General features: G+C 45.5%; 1 protein-coding gene across 1 annotated transcript in view; it reads left to right on the forward strand.

The window, feature by feature from the left end:
• FLT3LG (fms related receptor tyrosine kinase 3 ligand) overlaps positions 1 to 15,071 on the forward strand; it is a 49,126-nt gene extending 34,055 nt beyond the window's left edge. Inside the window, exons 3-8 of the mRNA XM_060256234.1 lie at positions 3,469 to 3,576; positions 5,668 to 5,721; positions 8,323 to 8,472; positions 9,306 to 9,441; positions 11,736 to 11,908; positions 14,411 to 15,071. Coding sequence (XP_060112217.1) covers positions 3,469 to 3,576; positions 5,668 to 5,721; positions 8,323 to 8,472; positions 9,306 to 9,441; positions 11,736 to 11,908; positions 14,411 to 14,422 — 633 coding nt within the window. The 3' untranslated portion in view covers positions 14,423 to 15,071. The remainder of the gene's footprint in view (positions 1 to 3,468; positions 3,577 to 5,667; positions 5,722 to 8,322; positions 8,473 to 9,305; positions 9,442 to 11,735; positions 11,909 to 14,410) is intronic.
• The last annotated feature ends 5,125 nt before the right edge of the window (positions 15,072 to 20,196 follow it).

Below are 20,196 nucleotides of genomic sequence, written 5' to 3' on the forward strand. Positions count from 1 at the left end.
AGATGACATGATGGTGACAATTAAGGATGTGGAGCCTGCAGTGGCACCCTTAAAAAAAGATATTACAGGAATTTGAGGAAGTGTCAGGGTTAAAAGTGAATTTTTCAAAATCTTCAATGATGTGTGTTAATGTAAAACCAGGGTTACAATTAGCAGTTTCAAAAATCTTGGGTATTCCCATAGCAAATAAAATGGTGAAATATCTAGGGGTAAATATTCCTAGGAATATTAAAAAAATATTTGAGTATAATTATAAAAGAATCTGGAGTGGAATTCAAGTTAAAATGAGAGACTGGAGGAAGAGGAAAGAATCAATTAGTACTAGGAATGCTATGGTTAAAATGTTTCTAGTTCCCAGGTTGACTTATTTATTTTATGTATTGCCTTGGCATATACCAGAACATGTACTGAAGAGGTGGCAAGGAGATATAGATAGATTTGTTTTTGCTTCAAAGAAACCAAGGACAGCTAGTAGGTATAGATATTATGGTATTAAAGATGGGGGATGGGGGATTCCCAATATAATTTACTATTATGACGCATATCAATTAAGGCACTTAATGACTTGGTTGGAGGGAGAGTTAGGAGAAGAGCTGAATGGGATAGAAAAGGAAAATTTAGAGGTAGTAGGAGGAAAGGAAAGTTTATTTGATAGAACGAAAAGGAAGAAGAAGATAGGTGATAAATTATCAACCTTTATGGGGCCCAGTAGGGTATGGGAGAAGTGGAAAAAAGAACTCGCTCCGGAGATATCATCTATTACTAAAATGTGGTATTATGATAAATTTGCTCCATTAAGAGGATCGCTGTCAAAGGAAGTAGGAGATAAACTGAAGAGGATTACGATTCGAGAATTGAAAGAGGTTTGGGGTACTGATGGGGTGAAGAAAGAGGAGTATAATATTTTGAATAATATTAATTGGTTGTTAAAAAGTCAAATCTCCTCATTGTTGAAGGAGGAAGAAATTAAAAATATTGGTAAAAGAATTAATACTCCCTTTGAAAAATTGGTGAAAGAGTATGGAGAAGATAAATCAAAAATAGTTTCAAAATTGTATAAGATTTTATTAGGTACAGGGAAATCCCCGAGAGAATTTTTGAAGGAATATTGGGAAACAGATATTGAAGATAAAATTTTAGATGAAGATTGGGAGAGGATTTTTAGATTACCTCCCTTTGTTACAATATCTAGGTTAATGCAGGAGCAGGGATTGAAGATGATACAGAAATGGTATTATACACCCATTAAGATGTATTATATTTCTAAATCGGAGTAAAAATTGTTGGAGGAAATGTGGAGAAATTGGAACTTTCAGTCACATGTGGTGGGATTGTCCCTTAGTGAAAAAATTCTGGGTTCAGGTTGGCATAGAGATGACAAAGATTATGGGAAGGAAAATAAGTATATCTAAAGCAATGGCAATTATTAATTTGGATGGTGTGGGATTAGGATCAAAAGAGGATAGTAAATGGATTAATTTGATGTTAGTAGCAGCAAGACAAGTGATAGCAAGGAATTGGAAAGAAGCTGAGGAACTGACAATTAATCACTGGAGGGATAAAATGAATAATATAATAATATTGGAGTATTTAACTATGAAGATACGAAGAATGAATGGATTAAAGGTTAGGGAACAAGAGGAGGGCTGGTTTAGAAAGATGGTGAGGTATCTGGAAAAGTTTAAACAATTTAAGACGTTTGGTTGGTTAATAAGGAAATGAATGGATAAGAAGTTTAAATAGAGGGAAGGAGTTTTATTTGGATGAAATGTTTATAATTATAAATATATGGAATATTATAATGTATCTATGGTCTGGGACTCTCACAGAGGTGTAGTGGTGTTGGAATATATAACAATAAAATTTTAAAAATTAAAAAAAAATGATAGTGCAGGGTCAAGAGACAGAGAGAGTTCCTATGCTATCTGACTAACGGATGGGAGTGGATGCAGAGAGAAGCATCCAGGACCAGCCCTGCCACTAGACAAATTGGGCAGTCCCCATGTGACTGGTGATATTATCAGTGCGGGGTGGGGGGTGCCAGACGTTAGCCTTGCCTGGGATGCCAGAGAGTCTAGGGCCAGCCCTGCCAGGACCCGCATCTTGTGTGCATGGAAGAAGAGAGAGAGAAGACAGAAGGAAGTTGCTTTTCCCTAAAGAGTGTTGGTCTGCACTTCAAAGGAAGACTGTAACAGTAGAGAGTAAACAGGAAGATGCTTAGTGTGTTGCCTATCTGTCTGCAGTCTCTGTGGTCACTTGCTTCTGGAGGTCTGAGGCACAGGGACAGCATACTAGGCACTTCCAACAGATCACAGTTCTTTCAGAGCTCTCTCAGCCCCACCTATCTCACAGGGTACCTGTTGTGGGGAGAGGAAGGGAAGGCGATTGCAAGCTGCTCCGAGACTCCTTCAGGTGGTGAAAAGTGGGGTATAAAAACCAACTCTTCTTCTTCTCTATGTGGGAATTGTAGAGGCAATCTGGGAAAAGGTGGGGCTGGTCTTTCTCTGATAACATTCTGTATGATGGAGCTATTGGAATTACTTGTTATGTAGAGGGAGAGGGGAGGGCTGGGACTCAGCGGCAGCAGACCATGTCCTTTGCCTTGAGTAAGTCCCAGCTCCTATTCCTGGCATCTCCAACTGAAAGGTGTATATCAAATATTTGTACACTGAGTCTTCACAGCTAAGAGGCAGTTCCTCTAATTCTATTTGTGTATAAGTATGTGTGTGTATAAGCTGAGTCTTCACAGCTAAGAAGCAGCTCCCCTCTAATTTTGTACACACACACACACATATATATTAGCTGTGAATCAGACAGTTCCTTGTCCTTCTGTGTTTACCTCAGGCCTAACTTCCCAACCCCAATCATCCCCACTGTCCCTTCCCCCTTCAGTTATTCAGAAAATCAGCCAATGCTGTTTTGCAGTTGGGAGAAAGGTTATGTCAGGGTATGATGTGCTGTTGTATCTCCTGCTGAGGATAAACCAAGTTTGTGTCTAATTGGTCAAAGCCAGGAGAGACTAGGAAGTGAAAACAGCCCTCAAGTGAGTCAAAGTGTGCTACAAACAAGGCTTCTGAGCTTAGTGGGGCTGCCTATAGGCATGAGCTCACCCACTGCATCGTCCCCCAAACTGGAAGCAATGCAAGAGGAGACAGTTGATGAGCTGCCCCAAACTGCCATGGCTGATGAGGGCTCTGAGCCAAGCAGTCCCTGAGAGCTCTGGCAGAGTTGCTGGGATTTGGATCTGTTGGCTCCTGGCCACCAGTGATCCTATAGGGCAGTGGCCCACTGGGAAATTTCCCTGTAAGTTAAATGGCCAGTCCACCCTTGATCAAAGCTAACTGACTCACAGGGATTTGCACTGGACACTTGCATTGGATGCTTTTGCTGTGAATTTGCAGCAGATCTCAGCCGATGAGATTTGAGTCATTAGCAACTTAAAGAAACCTGCCTGTGTCCTCCTCTTAGGTCTCCCTCCTGCTGTTCTTGTGTTTCACACACTCAGGACTGGGCAAAAACTGCACCTTCTCACATGAGCCTCTTCCTACAACTGGTGCTTCAAAGATCATTGAACTGGTGAGTGTATTCCACCCCCCACCGCCATGAAATAGATGCTCATGGTGCTTCCTCTCAGGTTTTACAATAAATTTCTATAGCCAAGATTAGCTTGATCTTGTCAGAGCTCAGAAGCTAAGCAGAGCCGTCCCTAGATAGTCTGTCCCGATTGCCAGCACACAGCAGCAGTTTCTAGGTATCAGAATCTGTGAAGCACTCCCAGGCCTAGGCGTCAAAATACAGTGTCAAAGTTCAGGCACAGCTCAGGCAACGCTCATAGCTTAAGATCCAATCCAAGAACAAGATTTCTGTGGTACAGGCAAAGGTCAGAAACAGAGAAATCTATCCAGAACAGGGTTTCCCAAATTTTTTCCCCCGTGACCCGATTATTTTTACACTGCTCCTTCCTGGCCCACTAAAATTTGGGGGTGGAGCCTGGAGACCTTGGGGGTGGAGCCAGGAGACAGGAAATGATGTCTTCCCACTTGACAGGGATACTGCAAAGGCAGGCAATCTGCCTCCCCCCCCCTCCATTTAAACATCTCCCCATGCCTGCAGGGAGAGGGCAAAGGCAGACAATCTGCCTCCCCCTCCCCATTTAAACACCCCAGGCCACCGGGGGTGTTTAAATGGGGAGGGAAGCCCAGGAACTGCCTTTGCCCTCTCTCCGCCTGGCTGGGAGAGGGCAAAGGCAGGCAATCGGCCTCCCCCTCCCATTTAAACCTGCCGGTGTGCTTAAATGGGGGGAAGCCCCTCCCTTTGCATCTCCCCACTTTGTGAGGGACTGCAAAGGCATGCAATTTGCCTCCGCCCGCATTTCAACACCCCTTCAGGTGCTTAAATGTGGAGGGGAGCCCGGGAGCTGCCTTTGCCGTCTCCCCATGTTGGTATTAAGAGGTCCATGACCTGGGGCTGGGTCACGACCCAGCAAATGGGAAAAGCTGATCCAGAATACAGCCAGCAAAGTCAAGTAACTAACAGACAAGTTGCTGTGGTCTGCACAGCTACTCCCTTCTCTGCTGTTTTTAAGCCCTGTGCTCCTAAGCCCTTGTAGCTCATCATGCACCTGCCAGCTGTCTCAGTCCTGTTCCCGCAAGCACTCATCCTCATTGTGGAAGCTGGGCTGGTGCTGTGCTGCTAGACAAGCACTGTGCCTTCTGGCTTGAAGGTCTCTCCTAATCTTCTTGTGATGGCATTCCTGAAGCTCTGATGATGAAGGGGGCAGGGCTGGCCCTACCACTAGGCAAATTAGGCGATTGCCTAGGGCGCTGGCCTTCTGGGAGTACTGAATTGGGTACCCCCCCCATGTGACTTGGTGATGATATCAGTGCGGGAGTGGGGGCAGCACCAGGAGTTAGCCTTGCCTACAGTGCCAGACAGTCTAGGGGCGGCCCTGGAAGGGGGTGAACTGACTGGCAACTGGCTCTCTGTTGCCAGCCCGGGGTTGGGAAGCTGAGGGGCAAGTGGACTGGTTCCTGGCTGAGAATCTATATTTGGCCCCTCAGAGACTGCCTCTTCCTGCAGTACCTCTGCCACCATCTGTGAGCTTGGGCCAGGTATGCTGACTCCCTGGAGTTTTTTTGTAGTAGGAACTCCTTTGCATATTAGGCTACACACCCTCGATGTAGCCAGTCTTCCAAGAGCTTACAGTAGGCCCTGTAAGAAGAGCCCTGTAAGCTCTTGGAGGATTGGCTACATCAGAGGTGTATGGCCTAATATGCAAAGGAGCTCCTGCTACAAAAAAAGCCCTGCTGACTCCCCTTTCCTCACAGGAGTCCTCTGCATCCTGTTGCTCTGCTGAGCTTGGCTGATCCACAATCCTCCCTGAACTGGGAGGAGAGACAGCATTAAAATGTTTTAAATAAATAATGTTTAATGCTGCTTTTGTTGGGGTGTCTGGCCCTTTTCTGTTTTGCCTAGTTTTGGCTACACAGCAGCTTGTAAGAACCATTGTTTTCATAGGAATAAAACAAAGACTGACTTGTAAGATGAACCTTCAGACTCTGTGCTTCAAAATGTAAATACACACTTACTCAGGCTTTTCCGGCTTTTCACCGCTCCCTCTACCTACATCCAATCCATGCCTCTTTCTCTCTTTCTGTCTCTCCTCAGAAAAAACTCCTGCTCTTGGATTACCCAGTGTCCTTGCCATCTAACCTGAAAACAGTAAGTTATTAAAAACACTCTGCTAATGAATGAAATGCAAAAAAAAAAAAGATTTCTGGTGTTATTGAAAGAGGCATCATTCTTGGTGTGCCAGGTCACTTGTTGTGCACCTATGCTCTAGGTCTTCATTGCCACTTGATGAGGCAGTGGGAGCAAAAATCAGAGGTGGGGAGAACGGCCTTGTGAGATGTGCTAGGAATTTCTGAAATCTCTGTGGTTTTTACAATAGGGATTTGGGGAATTCCTAGAGTACTGCACAGTGTTGTGGCAACACTTCCTGTATGCAAGTGGAAGTGGCATCATGGCCTCAGCAATGCCTGTTTGTAGAATCTCCATCTCCCAGGTCTCCCGTTGTTTGCTAGTGGAGGTCTGGCAATGCTACATAATTCAGATATAAAAGGAAAATGTAGCTTGTTGCTATCTGAACAGAGTGGGGGGATCTCTGTGTTCACGTGCCTGCCTGTGCCCTATTCACGCCTCATGTATGCCCAGCCGATAAATGGTTTCCACTTCTTCAATAAACCCTAGTTTATTATTACATCCAAACTCCAAAACGTGGTTTGAATTCTTTTTCCCCCTACCTTCCAGGAATACCACTGTCTGGAATTCTGGTTTGTACTGAAAAGTGCAGAGCTGTTGATTTTGGTTTGGATGTCATGTTCAGCTGAGGTTTCTGCAGAAGTGGAGGTTATCTGTTTACTGGGACATAAGGCAGAGAGGGGAGGAAAGAGTGAATAAAGGGGGAAGATTCTCCAGGCTCCTTCATCACTAATTTTCTTACAGCAGCAAAAATGTAACCCAGGCTGCAGTTCATCCCCATTAGGGCCAACCAATCAGTACTCTGCTTGGGAACTGACTGAGGAGGCAGCTTGATAATGGTCTCAATGCCAGCCAATCAGCACTCCCCATTATACCTGAGAACATGAAGAGCTGGTTTTATACCCTTCCCTTCACTACCTGAAGGAGTCTCAGAGTGGCTTACAACCATCTTCCCTTCCTCTCCCCACAACAGACACCCTGTGAGGTAGGTGGGGCTGAGAGAGTTCTGAGAGAACTGTGACTGACCCAAGGTCACCCAGCTGGCTGCATGTAGAGGAACAGTGGGAATCAAACCCAGTTCTCCAGATTAGAGTCTGCCGCTCATAACCACCACACCAAGCTGGCTCTGTAAAACTGTGTTCTGTTTTAATTAAGGTTGGTTTGTGAAACCACCATTCCACTTGCACATGATTTCTCAAATCCTGACAAATGCTGGTTTCGTCACTTTCCCTCTGTCAGCATGGAAGGGAAATGCCAGGGAACAGACCAACCAGAATTGAACCAGGGTTAAGCCAGGATCTCTGCACACACTCACTGCATGAAGGCAAAGTTAAGATTAACTGTGCTTAATAAACTGTCTTTGAACCATAGTTTCAGATCCTGGTATGGTGAACGCATTGCTCATAGCAGAATTTTTTTTCATTTAGTAGCCAACTAAATTTTCCAGGGTAAAAAGCTTTCCTGATCAAAGCTCTCTTATGGATATCTAGTTATCAGTTGAAGAGACCTTTGAGTCATGAAAGCTTATGCCACAAGACAGGAGCACTTTACTTCTAAAATGCTACCAGACTCAGATTTTGTTCTGCTGCTACAGACTAACAGGTTTGCCCCCTGAAATGAACCATAGTGGAGTAAGCTGCATTCTGACAATCATACAGGCAGGGACTCAGTGGAAGAGCATCTGCACTGCATATAGAAGGCCCTTCACTATTCCTTGGGGTAGTGAAGGGTGGGGTATAAATCCAGTCTCCTCCTCCTCCTTTTCCTTTTTCTCTTCCTCCTCCTCCTCTTTTTCCTTTTTCTCCTCCTTCTTTTCATCCTCGCCCTTCTCCTCTTCCTCCTTCTCTTCGTCCTTCTCCTTCTCTTCCTTCTTCCCCTTCTTCTCCTCCTCCTCCTCCTCCTCCTCTCCAGGTAAAAGATTGTGAGTAGTAGGCGATGGTGGGAAAGATCACTAAGACTGAGACCCTGGAGAGCAGCTATCAGTTAGAGTTGGCAGTACTGACCTTGATGGACCAAAGATCTGATTCCGAATAAGGTGACTCCATACATCGTTCAGCCATAATTAAATTAATTAAACCATCATTTCCTTGTGATATGTGAAGTGAGCCTATGTTCACCCAAGGTGGAAATGTAGAGACTGTGGCTGCAGTTTGACAGCACTTTCCGCCAGTAAGATGTGACCACTCAAGCTATACATATATCAGTTCTGACCCCCTTGGCAAAATATGAAGCATTCTAGGCATTCTGTGGTGACCTGTACCACTCCACCTCCTGGTTTATAAGGCACATAACATTGTTTTCGTCCTACCCAGGGCTTTATTTGTAGAAACAGCCCAGCAGGAACTAATCTGCGTATTAGGCCACACATCCCCGATGTCACCATTGTTCCACACAGGACTTTTTTAGTAGAAAAAGCCCAGCAGTGACTCATCTGCATCCCCCTGATGCCACACCCCCTGATGCCAAGCCAGCCAGATCTGCGTTCCTGCTCAAAAAAAGCCCTGTTCCTACCTACCTATTTCTCTCTTAACATTCTCCCCTCCGCCACCTTATTTTGCCTAGGATGAATATTGTGTTGAACTCTGGCAACTTCATATCGCCTTCAAGGAGCTGAACCGCATGCAGCAGGTGGCTGGATCTGAACTGCGTGAAAAGATCGCAGAGTTTAGGGAGCTGAATTTACAGGGGTTGTTTGACAACTGTACACTAGAAGTAAGTTATGAATTCATATTTAAAAGAGATTCCTGCTGTCCTCAGTACTGATTGTGATCTCTCCTGCTCTGAAAAATCAGGGCAGATAGCAGTAATTTTTAGATGTATATGTGTGTGAGCCTTAAGAAGCAAATATAACATTTAGACCTGAATAAAATATATTAACCCTCCAGCCACTAAACCTGAACCATGTTAGTCCAACTGCCTGAAGGTATAATTCCTCTAAAAGCTCCAAAGGCACAGAAATTATTACCACAAAGGGACACTTTTGCGCCATAACATATGTTGTGGCAGCAAATACTAACCCAGTGCTTAGTTTTCTGCATATTTCCAAAGAACTCAGTTGTCATATAAGCCATGAATCAAATCAACGCAATCTTGGCAGAGGACTTTAAAATAGTATGCACAGAGCATAGAAAATGCTGCATACCAAAGGGGTGGCCTGGTTAGTCTGCCACATTTGAAATAACAGAGGAATCTTGTGGCATCTTGTGCCACTGAAAGGATTGTGAAGTGAGGGAGAGATAGGCATGGAAGTACACCAGATGGTCTGTATCCTCTGTACGCACAGCATCATTCTTTGCCCAGTGGGTGAGGGCTAATATAGGTGCACTGTACTCTTATTCTAGAGGACTTCTCCAGCTACATAAGGGAAGCAAATATCTTGTTGGGAGGTGGCATGGGCAGGAATGGGGAGGGTCACCACTATTTTCTCACAGCGATAGAAAACCTGGAGTGGTATACTAGTTAGCCTGTTAGATTAGGACAGGGGAGTCCTGGCTTCTGACAGATTTGATCATGACTCCTTTGTTTTCCTTTTTTATGTCCCACAGAGTGATTGCGTTGAATTTGAGAAGTCAAACATCTCCGTGTTCATGGATTCCATTCACTCAAACTTTGAGGCAATGACAACCAAGATTACCACTTCTTTAAACTTCAGTAATTGCACCCGTATTTTGTGCCAGTCAGGTGAGATTGAGTGGAAGGGTAGCATACAGATGCCTGTTGGCTGAATGGTCACTGTGGTGGGCATAATTACACCCCCTGCTGAGCTGGTTCTACCAAGGACAATTTGACTGCCCATCTGCATTTTAGAATTCTTAGGAAGAGGACAGAGAAGAAATTCTCCTTGCCAGCTTTTTCTGCTACTATTTTTACCAAGCTTTGATTTAAAACAAATGACAAAAGGCATCAGATTAAACAAAAAGTATCCTCTTTTCTTAAAAAAAACATTTCTTCCCCCCCCCTTAAAAAATAAACATCTAATTTGCAACAAAGATAAACATCTATTTACATGCCAGTTATCTTCTATCCATGGCAAATATAACCTAGTGCAGGGGGTCCCCAAGGTGGTGCCCGTGGGTGCCGTGATACCCCTCAACGTCTTTTCTCATACCTGCCAAATATTTTTCAAAAGTGGGTGGGGCCAGATGAGGCTTTTGTCTAGGAGGTCTTCAGATTGGCTGTGCAAATCTTTTAATCTTTGGCAAGAGCTGCCACCACAGCACAAGGATCTCCACTGTGTGACTGAAAGTAAACTGCAGCAGCCATTTTGTGGCTGGTTCTGCCTCATGCAGCAGCCATTTTGTGGTTCTACTCACCATGCTGTAAGAAATCCAAGGGTGCCCACATTCCTGGCTTAATGGCTGAGTTACAGATCAGAAAGTTCACAGTTTGTATCTTGTATCTTCCACAAACACTTCCATACTAGGTTGGATTGTACCAGCTTCTCCATTCAATCTTTTCTGATTCCCTTCCACACTGTAGCCACAGTCCCATGTCACTTTTGTTCGCATGAGTTCCACAATCCCCACTGTGGCCTTTTCTATGATCAAAGGACACCTGCCTCCTCCTTCCTTTGTTAGTGGAAAAGCTAGTGGGATGTCACATATGTATATAAAACCACTTGGATTGCTGGAGGGTCGGCTACAGCCTTGTCCCCATGTTATTTTTCTCACTCTACATTATTAGACTCAAGGAGCAACTGTTTGCCTCATTAAAGAAATATACAAGTACCGATGGCTACTTGTAAGTAACTCTTCATGGAGAGTTTAGGGTCAAGAGAATGGCATGGTGGGGTGGGGGGAGCGTGTCTGAGCATACCAGAGTCCCAAATCAGGCATGTTGGCTTCTGGGAATTAAGTTCACAGCAGGGAACCCTGTTAGAAGCAGGGCCCTAGACTGTCTGGCACCTTGGCAAGGCTAAGTTCGGGTGCCCCCCCCACACACACACTGATAACGTCGCCGAATTACATGGGGGGCACCCAATTTGATGCCTCCAGGAGACAGGCGCCCCTAGCAATCACCCAGTTTGCCTAGTGGCATGGCCAGCCCTGGTCAGAAGTCCTTATCACAGCCAGGCCTCAGATTCTGAACCTTTCTGAGAGTACCGCCGCCTCCTTCTGAGAGTTCCACCTCCTTGTCCATTGAATAGTATGTGCAGCTGCATAACAATCCCTGGATGAGCTCCACCACCTGTTTTTCTACAAAGTGATTGCTGGTCACAGCCACAAGGATTTGTAACATGTGACTCAATCTTGATACTTCCTATTCACTAGGAGCTATTGAGGGTTCAGGGGACTGCAGTGTACCTGATCTTAATAATTGCATTCTGTCGAGTTGCAGCCAGAGCCGGTCCTAGACTATCTGGCACCCTAGGCAAGGCTAACTTCTGGTGCTCCCCCTCACACGGATAATGTCACTGAGTCCCATGGGGGTGCCCAGTTTGGCACTCCCAGAAGGCCAGCACCCTAGGCAATCGCCTAGTAGCAGGGCCAGCCCTGGTTGCAGCTAACTTATTTCAACCCCAGGACTCCTAGGCCTTTCAAGTCAAGAGATGAGAAGAGGTGGTTTGCCATTGCCTGCCTCTGTGTTGCGACCCTGGACTTCCTTGGTGGTCTCCCATCCAAGTAGTAACCAGAGCCGACCCTGCTTACTTTCCAAGATCTGATGATGTTGGGGTAGTCAGGGTTATTCAGGCTCCTTCCTGATCTTAGCAGTCTCATCCCCTTGATACAGACTGCTGAAGCAGAAAGGATAAATGGCTGCCTTCATTTAGTGGGCCTCTGGGTGGGGTAAAATTTGAACTTGGAATTTCCAAGCTTTCCTGAAAGCCACTGTTCTATGCCCCCACCTCCACCCATTCAGTCAATGGTGGCTTATTTGTCTGTTAATCATTTCAATGTTGCCCACTGCTTGTTCTTACTACCGGAAGGCGCTATGTCTCTCCCCCTCCTCTGATCAGTTGCTCCTTTTTATTACAGGTTCTCTTCGCACTCCATATCCCGGTTACTCTCCACAACTGCTGAAAGACATGCAGGCATCCAAATCAGCCATTCGGAGACATCACTACTGGCTTCTGATTCTGCTTCCCCTGCTGCTCTGTCTTTTCTGCATTGTGAAGTTTTCAGGCAGGGTCCCATTCCAGCCATCGCTGGTGAGTTTGACGTGAAAGAAGTCCATCTCCAAAAAGAGAGTGAGAACTAGAAGAAAGGAAGCAAAGGGCAAAACAAAATTAATGACGAAGGAGCTGTGGAGCACCTTCTCAAAGTGGAAAGGCCTTTTTACTTTATGGCAGAGGTGTCAAACTTGTTTGTTATGAGGGCCAGATCTGACATAATAGTTGCTTTGTAGGGCTGGGCCATGTCCGCCCTAAAATGTAATGCCAGGTACTGGAGATATAAACTTTATAAATGACACAGGCAAACCCAATTAATGATGTTGTTTTATCGTTATCTAACTGCAAACAACAGCAATCAGTTCCTAGGAGTGAAAGCAATTGGCTTAGTGGGGAATCCACAAAATCCCCAATAAATGTATTTAATCATATGCAAGACTAAGTTTCTCGCAGAGCTTTTTTTGTAGCAGGAACTCCTTTGCATATTAGGCCACACCTCCCTGGTGTAGCCAGTCCTCCTGGAGCTTACAGTAGGCCCTGTACTAAGAGCCCTATAAGCTCTAGGAGGATTGGCTACACCAGGGGTATATGGCCTAATATGCAAAGGAGTTCCTGCTACAAAAAAAGCCCTGGTTTTTCCCAAGGGATACAGTACCCACCCCCTAGCCATTTCCTTTCATTTCTTGACAGCTCTGACCAAATACACCTTGCAATGTGCCCCCGCGTGCCCACTCCCACCCCCAAGCAGCCTCCTGCCTTCCCTCTCTCACACCAATTGCTTGTAGGTCAGATAATAGCCAGGGCCACACTTTTGCCACCTCTGCTTTAGGGAGTAAAGGTGATACAAAATGAGACATAGTTATCAAAAACTAGGCAGGGTGTGGAGAAAGTAAACAGAAATACAAGAATTCTGGGTTTCCCAAGGAAGCTGGTGAGCTGTAGCAGGAGGGGCTGGCGGCAAAGGGAAGGACATCCTCGTATAGTGCAAAAATAACATATCAAGTTAGCTGCCGTAGGATTCAGGGATGGCTTCTGGCTTGGTGGTGGAAAGTGAAGTCCAGTTGCTGAGTACCAGCCAGGGCTGACCCTGCTTAGCTTCTGAAGTCTGACAAGATCAGGCAAGTCTGGGCCTTCCAGGTCAGGGCCAGAATCCATTAGGTTCTAATGAAAAAAAAAACCCACTTTTTTTTGTTGCAAAACTGGTTCTTCTTTGTTTTGCCTTCCTCTTTTAAAACCATCAGAGCTAGCAGGCATCACTACTATATCTTGTGACAGTGAGTTCCACAGGTGAATTATTGCCCAGGTGGACGAGGTGCACTATCAAGTCACAACCAACTTATGGTGGCCCCGTAGGGTTGTCAAGACAAGACTGAACAGAGGTGGTTTGCCACTGCCTGCCTATACTTAGTAGCCCCTTGGTTACTAAGTGGACCCAGCTTAGATGCTTCCTTGGTGGTCCCGCATCCAAATTCTGACCTGGGTCAACCCTGTTTCGCTTCCAAGATCTGACCAGAGGGCTAGCCTGGGTCATCTCTGCATTGGGCAAAGACATATTTCCTTGTGTCTGTCCAAAGTCCCTGCTGCTCACGGGCATTCTGGGTGAGAGATGGCAGCACTAGGGCAGCTGGAAGCAGCCCTGCTGGTGTGTTTTTAAGGTCGCATGCCCAGTCTTTTTAGCGCTGTAGCTATTTTACTTATTACAGTATTAGGGGTTTGCAAGTTCAGGGCTAGTCCTGCCACCTAGGTGATTGCCTAGGGTGCCAGTCCTCTGGGGGCACCAAATTTGGGGGCCCCCCATGTGACTCGGTGGTGTTATCAGTGCAAGGTGGGGGCAGAAGTTAGCCTTGCCTAGGGTGTCAGACAGTCTAGGGCTGGCCCTGTCAAGCTTCGATGGTAAGCTGTCTTGAGAACAAACATTGGCTGAGAGTGCAAACTATAAAGGGGTTAACGTAAATAGTCAGGAAGCTCCCACAGAGATCCAAAGTCCTGTTTCTGCTGCATAGATTCAGGTGGGTAGCCTTGTTGGTCTGAAGCAACAGAACAAAGTTTGATTTCAGTGGCACTTTTAAGAAGAACTGCAGATTTATACCCCGCCCTTCTCTCTGAATCAGAGACTCAGAGCGGTTTACAATCTCCTATATCTTCTCCCCCCCACAACAGACACCCTGTGAGGTGGGTGGGACTGAAAGAGCTCTCACAGAAGCTGCCCTTTCAAGAACTGCTCTTAAGAGAGCTATGGCTGACCCAAGGCCATGCTAGCAGCTGCAAGTGGAGGAGTGGGGAATCAAACCTGGCTCTCCCAGATAAGAGTCTGCACACTTAACCACTACACCAAACAACTACACCACTACACCAACAATGTTTAAATCTGGATATAAGCTTTTAGTGTGCATACACATGAAAGCTTATACCCAGAATTAAACTTTATTGGTTTTAAAGGTGCCACTGGAATCAAATTTGGTTCTATATTTGCAACATAGTTAGTGCTCCAGCTTGGCTTTGGTTCCACAACCCTTATTCTACCTTGTCTGTCTTTTGCAGCTTCAAGAATGAGGAAATTGAAAGGATGACATTGTCCCAAAGCAAAAAGGAGACATCGTTCTTTCGCTTATGCACCATCAACAATGAGACGCTTTCACTTTCCTCCCTGTGGGATTCCATTTACAGGCTTCAAAACTAGGGGACATCACCGAATTTCGTGAATACGCCATTTTGACTCAAAACTCCCAGCTTCTGACATGAGTTTTCCACACTTGGGACAAATCTGCAGTTGTTTTTGTTTTTTCCACTGACCATGCAAATGAAACTTTTCATTTCTCCCCATCCAAACTCATGCCTTTTTTCCATCTGGGTGTGCCAAATGGTGTAAAAATGGAGTAAACTGTAAGAAAAAAAACAATGTTAACAATGCCATATAAGCTGAAACAAAGGGGAGACCCCCAGTAACAAACACAGAAAAAAACAAAACAGCCTTACAATGACAATGTACCTGAACAAAAAAAGAAATGGATAAAAAGGTTGTACATTTCTGCTGAGGAGAAGCTGGACTCTATGGAATATATACGATGGAGACACGATTGCTTCAGTACCACATTGTGTCAGAGGATGGTGCTGTGTCACAATTTTTATACTGACAGTGACATATTTTTTAAAAATATATATATTTTTATTTTGTATAAATAAAAACAATGTTTAGGAGCTATGTGAATCTATCATTTGAGCAGCAGTATACACAAAGGACTTCCTGGGTTTATCTGCTCTCACCTCACTGGAACAGTTTCTTCTGGCATAAACTCCACTTAGACAAAAATCTTCCCACAGATCTGCTTTTGGTTGGGATAAAAGCCTCCAGACCACTTTTGGCAGGATGATTGAGCTAGCTTGACCTGAGAGGGCATCTAAGCTGGGTCCACTATCTGGTACACACTATAGGAACTGGTGTGGGATAGTGGTTGTGTTTAGCCCTGGGAAGACTGGAGTTCAAATCCTGACTTGGCCAGGAAGCATTCAGTTGGATCCAACTCAATTTTCTGCTGGGGGAAAAAAGGTCCCCTCTGACCACCAAAAAACGCCAGGAGAGGGCCATGCCTGTTTGGCATGCAGAAGGTCCCAGGTTCAATCCCTGGCATCTCCAACTAAAAGGTGATGTGAAATACTTCAGGCTTGGACATTGGAGAGCTGCCAGTCTGAGTAGACAATAATGACTTGGATGAATCCAGTGGTCTGATTCAATAGAAGGCAGCTTTGTGTGCTATGCTGGGCCTCATCAGACCTGTGCTACAGCAGAGGGGAGGGATTGGGCAAGGCTGAGAGGGAAAGCTGGCTGGATCCAACCCAATCTCTCTTGGCCCAGCCTATCTGTTACTGTGAAGACAAAAGAGGGAAGGGAGAACCATCTATGCCACCCTGAGCTCTATGGGTGGGATAAAAATGAGATGGATAATCACTTCAGAACTCGACTTCTTCATTCTGATGCATTTGAAGATGAGGCCTTAAGACCAAACCAGACATGACAAGGGTCCATATGTATTTTTATTCCCACATCTGCTTATTCCCACATAAAGAGGGGTACAGAAAACAGCATGCAGGTGAGGGTTGCCCGCCATTGCTCCCTCCCTCTTCTTCCCTCACCATCCTCCATAGCTTTAAGATGCCTCAAACAATAATGTATAAGAAGCTAAGGATAGTGCCAGGTTTACCTGTCCTTACCTACCCCCTCTTTCTATTTTTAAAAGCTAAATTCCATCACTTTGCATGTGAATGGGTAGAGATGTATATTCATCCCTTTGTCATGTCTCATTTGGTTCTTTGTTGCCTTCCCTATGAGCCTTTTCCAATCTGTGAAAGGACTCTGTAGCTCCAAAGCTTACCCACTCTCCCCTCAATTGAGCATACCAGTTCTACATCTATTAATAAATTCTGGGGCCAACATAGGATTATCTTGCCTATCGGGAATGACTGTCATGCCAGAAGGAATTAACTGCACCTGGGATTTTAGTGTTTGTTTGTTTGTTTTAACAAATGGGTTTAGGATTTAGATCAAGATACAACAGAAGACATGGGTGATTTGTAGGCTAGTCTCCCAAGACAGATGGCAGGCTCTGGAAGCCATCCCTGAGTCTTCATTGTAAAACGGCAGAAGGACCAAGTGTCTCTCTCACATCTTCCGTGAACCAAGCCGGTACCCACTTCGACTCACCACCTCCCCCCAACTCCCCCTCCTCCTGTTTTTGGCCTCTGATTAAACAGAGCCGTCTGCTCAGTCCCAGTTAGGGGTATTATCCTCATGTTCATTTCTTCTGTATATGTCACTCCTCTGCTCCTTTCTCTGGTCTGTAATCTTTCTTGACCACCTCCTCCTCCCCGCCCCCCCATACTTGGACTTTGACGTCGTCGAGTGACGGGGGTACTAAGCTGCGACCGGTTCCCCTTTTGCCACTGGCCTTCAGATTCCCCTTCACCTTCCACCAAGACAGATCGCCCCCCCCTCCACAGCTGAGGTAAGGAGCAAGAGGGTGGGGAGGAAAGAATCAGCAGGGAGGGGTGTAAAGAGACAAGGGTGCGATGCTGTGTAGAATAAATCTTGTATGGTCCTTATTGCCCTTTGTGATGGGGCAAAGAGGAGGTTATCAGGATGTTCCCCTCTAGGGGGCACTGTCTCCCTTACAAGATACCAAGGAGAGAACTGGGCATGGGTGTCCTTTAGAGGCCCTGGTACCCAGGGCATATGGTTGTTGGGGGAGGGAAAACCAGGGAATAAGATATGGAATTGTAATTATACATTTTTTTATTAAGTGACCCTGCTTCTGTGTTTTACCATCTGTGTGACAAATTTAACCAGGTGATGTTTTGCTTAATTTTTGCTTGTCGAAGGGCTGTGTGGTGAATACTCAAAAGCAGTGTGATTTGTTTTTTTAAAAACTGACCAACCAACCTAGAGGCAGAGAAATCCTAAAAACTGGTATGATAGAGCAGGAAATGGGAACCTTTTCTTTCTGATATATGCTTTGTTTGTATGTTTTCTGACTCAGATACAGCTATATTGGAGGGAGGAAGCAGGAAGATCTAACGCACTCTTGTGTCTAGGGGCTGCTTTGTGTGTAATATTTTTCAGTACGTTGTGACAATAGTGTTGTTTTCAAAGGGTAGGTGACCAAAATCAGATGAAATGGCATCTTTCTATTGGGCCAGTGTAGGTTGACGCAAGATCATGTAGGCTTTTGAATCTCCCAAGGTGCTTTGTCAGATTCCTAGATGAAGGCTCCTGTGAAAAAAATGAAAGCTGGCATACCTTTGCACCTGCCTAAAAGAGAACAGAGCAAAATATTGTATTCACTCTCTGTCTTCAATCTGAAGATTTACGGAGGGAAAGGAAGAATTGGGAAAGTGACGTTTGTGGATTTCTCCTCTAGGGGGTGCTATCTCTCAGTTTGCTCAAGGAATAGAATCCTCTTTCTTACCTGCTTTGATCCAAAACGAAATTCATCTTTAAAAAAAAAAACTTACCTTGGCTCAGCTGTTCTGCCAGTGCGAGACAAGGCAGAGGGCTATTTCTCCTATTAAGTGCACTTGGGATAATGCACTATGTGTGATCCTTTTGGTGTGTGCAAAACACCATTTTATCTGAAAAGGGCAATATGCACACTTTCCAGCCATGGTACGTGCTGCCTGAAACCTGGACTTTGATCATCTGTACATAGTGAAGCTGCAAGATACACATGTGACCCTCTTCAGATGAAATTGCAGTCATGTAAGCAACAGGATTGTGTATAGAATAACTCCCACAAAGGGCTGGTGGGAGGTGGGGTAGGGGGAGGGTTGCCAGATCCAGGTTTAGAAACTCCTGGAGGCTTAGGGATGGAGCCTGAGAAGGGCAGGGACCTCAGTGGGGTGCAATGCCGCAGAGTCCACCCTCCAAAGCATCCATCTCTTTTGCCCACCCGGGTTCTGGGCAGATGAAAGAGGTGGCATGGCTTCGCTCTGAAGCTTCCTTCCCTTGCAGGGGAAGCAGCCTTGGAGCAAGGCCACACTGCCTCTTCCATCTGCCTGGCCCTAGGCTGGCAGAAAGGGCAGCGTGGCAACGACCTTCCCCTACCCCTCATTTAAAGACCCCCTGCCTGTGGGAGGGGGAGGCAGATCTGCCATAACCAACCTCCAAAAATGCAATAACACAAGACTTTTGGGAAATTGTAACTTAACTGTGTGCAAAGAATTAAAATCTTGCCATGCTCTGATAAAGTGGTTGAAAGCTGGTCAAAGTACTACCTCATTGCTGTGGGGTGCTGTGTACGTAATACATTTGGAATAGAAATCAGTCAGAAACACTATGGAGTCTCCTTAGGAGCAACTGGACTGAGGATTCCTTTGAATGTGGAAGGACTTAGTATTGTCTACGTGGGACTGTTTATCGTGAACTTTCAAAGACGATGTCCTTACTTTGTTTTTCACTTTAGGGGTTCTGTATATCAGGATATATCTATAAGATGGTTTGTCTGAGAGTGTTTTGAATATTACAGAAGTTTGCTTTGTAAATTAGTATAGTTGCCTTATTGCTTCTTTGGAGGCTGGTTATCACAGAACCTTAGGGTTTTCTTGTCACTCTCTGTTGTGATTCTCTGTTTGTTGCACAGCCTAGTGGAAAGGCAGTGGAAGCAGCCCCAGGCCACCCCTCCATTTACAGACCCGCATTTGGGGGAGGGGAGGCAGGGGCACAGGCCTGGCGTGGTAAAAACCCCAGCACTGCCTCCTCACCAGTCCCTGGAAAAATTGGTTTCCAGGAAACCAGTCTCTGGTACCCAAAAGGTTGGGAACTGCTGGTCTAGAACCATGTTGCTCCAGAGCTTCGCAAGGTCAGCCCTTGGCCAGGGCTACAACACATTACAAAATGCCCAGGGCTACCATGTGTTGCCTTTTGGAAGTATCTCAAAGAAAAGCCTTTCCTCCCAACAACACCTGATCCCTGAAGAAGCAGAGGACTGAACCTGGGCCCTTCCACATGCAAAGCACATGCTCTTACACTGAGCGATCTAGCAGGCTTTCTTTTTATGCCCCTGCGCAGGGCTTTTTTTTAGCAGGAACACACAGTTCCAGCTGGCTTGGCAGCAGGGGTGTGGCTTAATATGCAAATGAGTTCCTGATGGGCTTTTTCCTACAGAAGAAGCCCTGTGTGAAACAATGTTGATGTAAGTGTGTGGCCTAATATGCAAATGAGTTCCTGTTAGGCATTTTTTTGCACACGCACATGCACTCACACAAAGAGGTTATGGTTGCCCACTGAAGATTAGGGTTGCCAATCCCCAGTTGGAGACAGGGAATCCCTTGGTTTGGAGGCCCTCCCCCACTTCAGAGTCATCAGAAAGCAGGGGAGGAGAGGAAAGTATCTGCTGGGCACTCCATTATTCCCTATGGAGACCAATTCCCATAGGGTATAATAGAGAATTGAACTGTAGGTATCTGGGGCTCTGGAGGAGATGGGGGGTTTTTAGATAGAGATATCTAATTTTCAGCATCGCATCTGGTGCCTCTCCTCAAAACACTCTCCAAATTTCAAAAAGGTTGGACCAGGGGATCCAATTCTATGAGCCTCCCAAAAAGGTGCCCCTTTCCTTATTTCCAACGGGGGGAAGGCATTTAAAAGGCCTTTAAATGTGATGGCCAGAACTCTCTTTGGAGTTCAATCATGCTTATCACAACCTTGCTCCTGGCTCCACCCCCAAAGTCCCCAGATATTTCTTGAATTGAACCTGGCAACCCTATTGGAAGATGCCCTGGTCAAGGGCCTTCCAGGTCTCAGTATCAGCACAGCACTATGTTTAGTTGCTGGTACA

This window comes from Heteronotia binoei, chromosome 15, assembly GCF_032191835.1.
Source record: "Heteronotia binoei isolate CCM8104 ecotype False Entrance Well chromosome 15, APGP_CSIRO_Hbin_v1, whole genome shotgun sequence".
Lineage (NCBI taxonomy): Eukaryota > Metazoa > Chordata > Lepidosauria > Squamata > Gekkonidae > Heteronotia > Heteronotia binoei.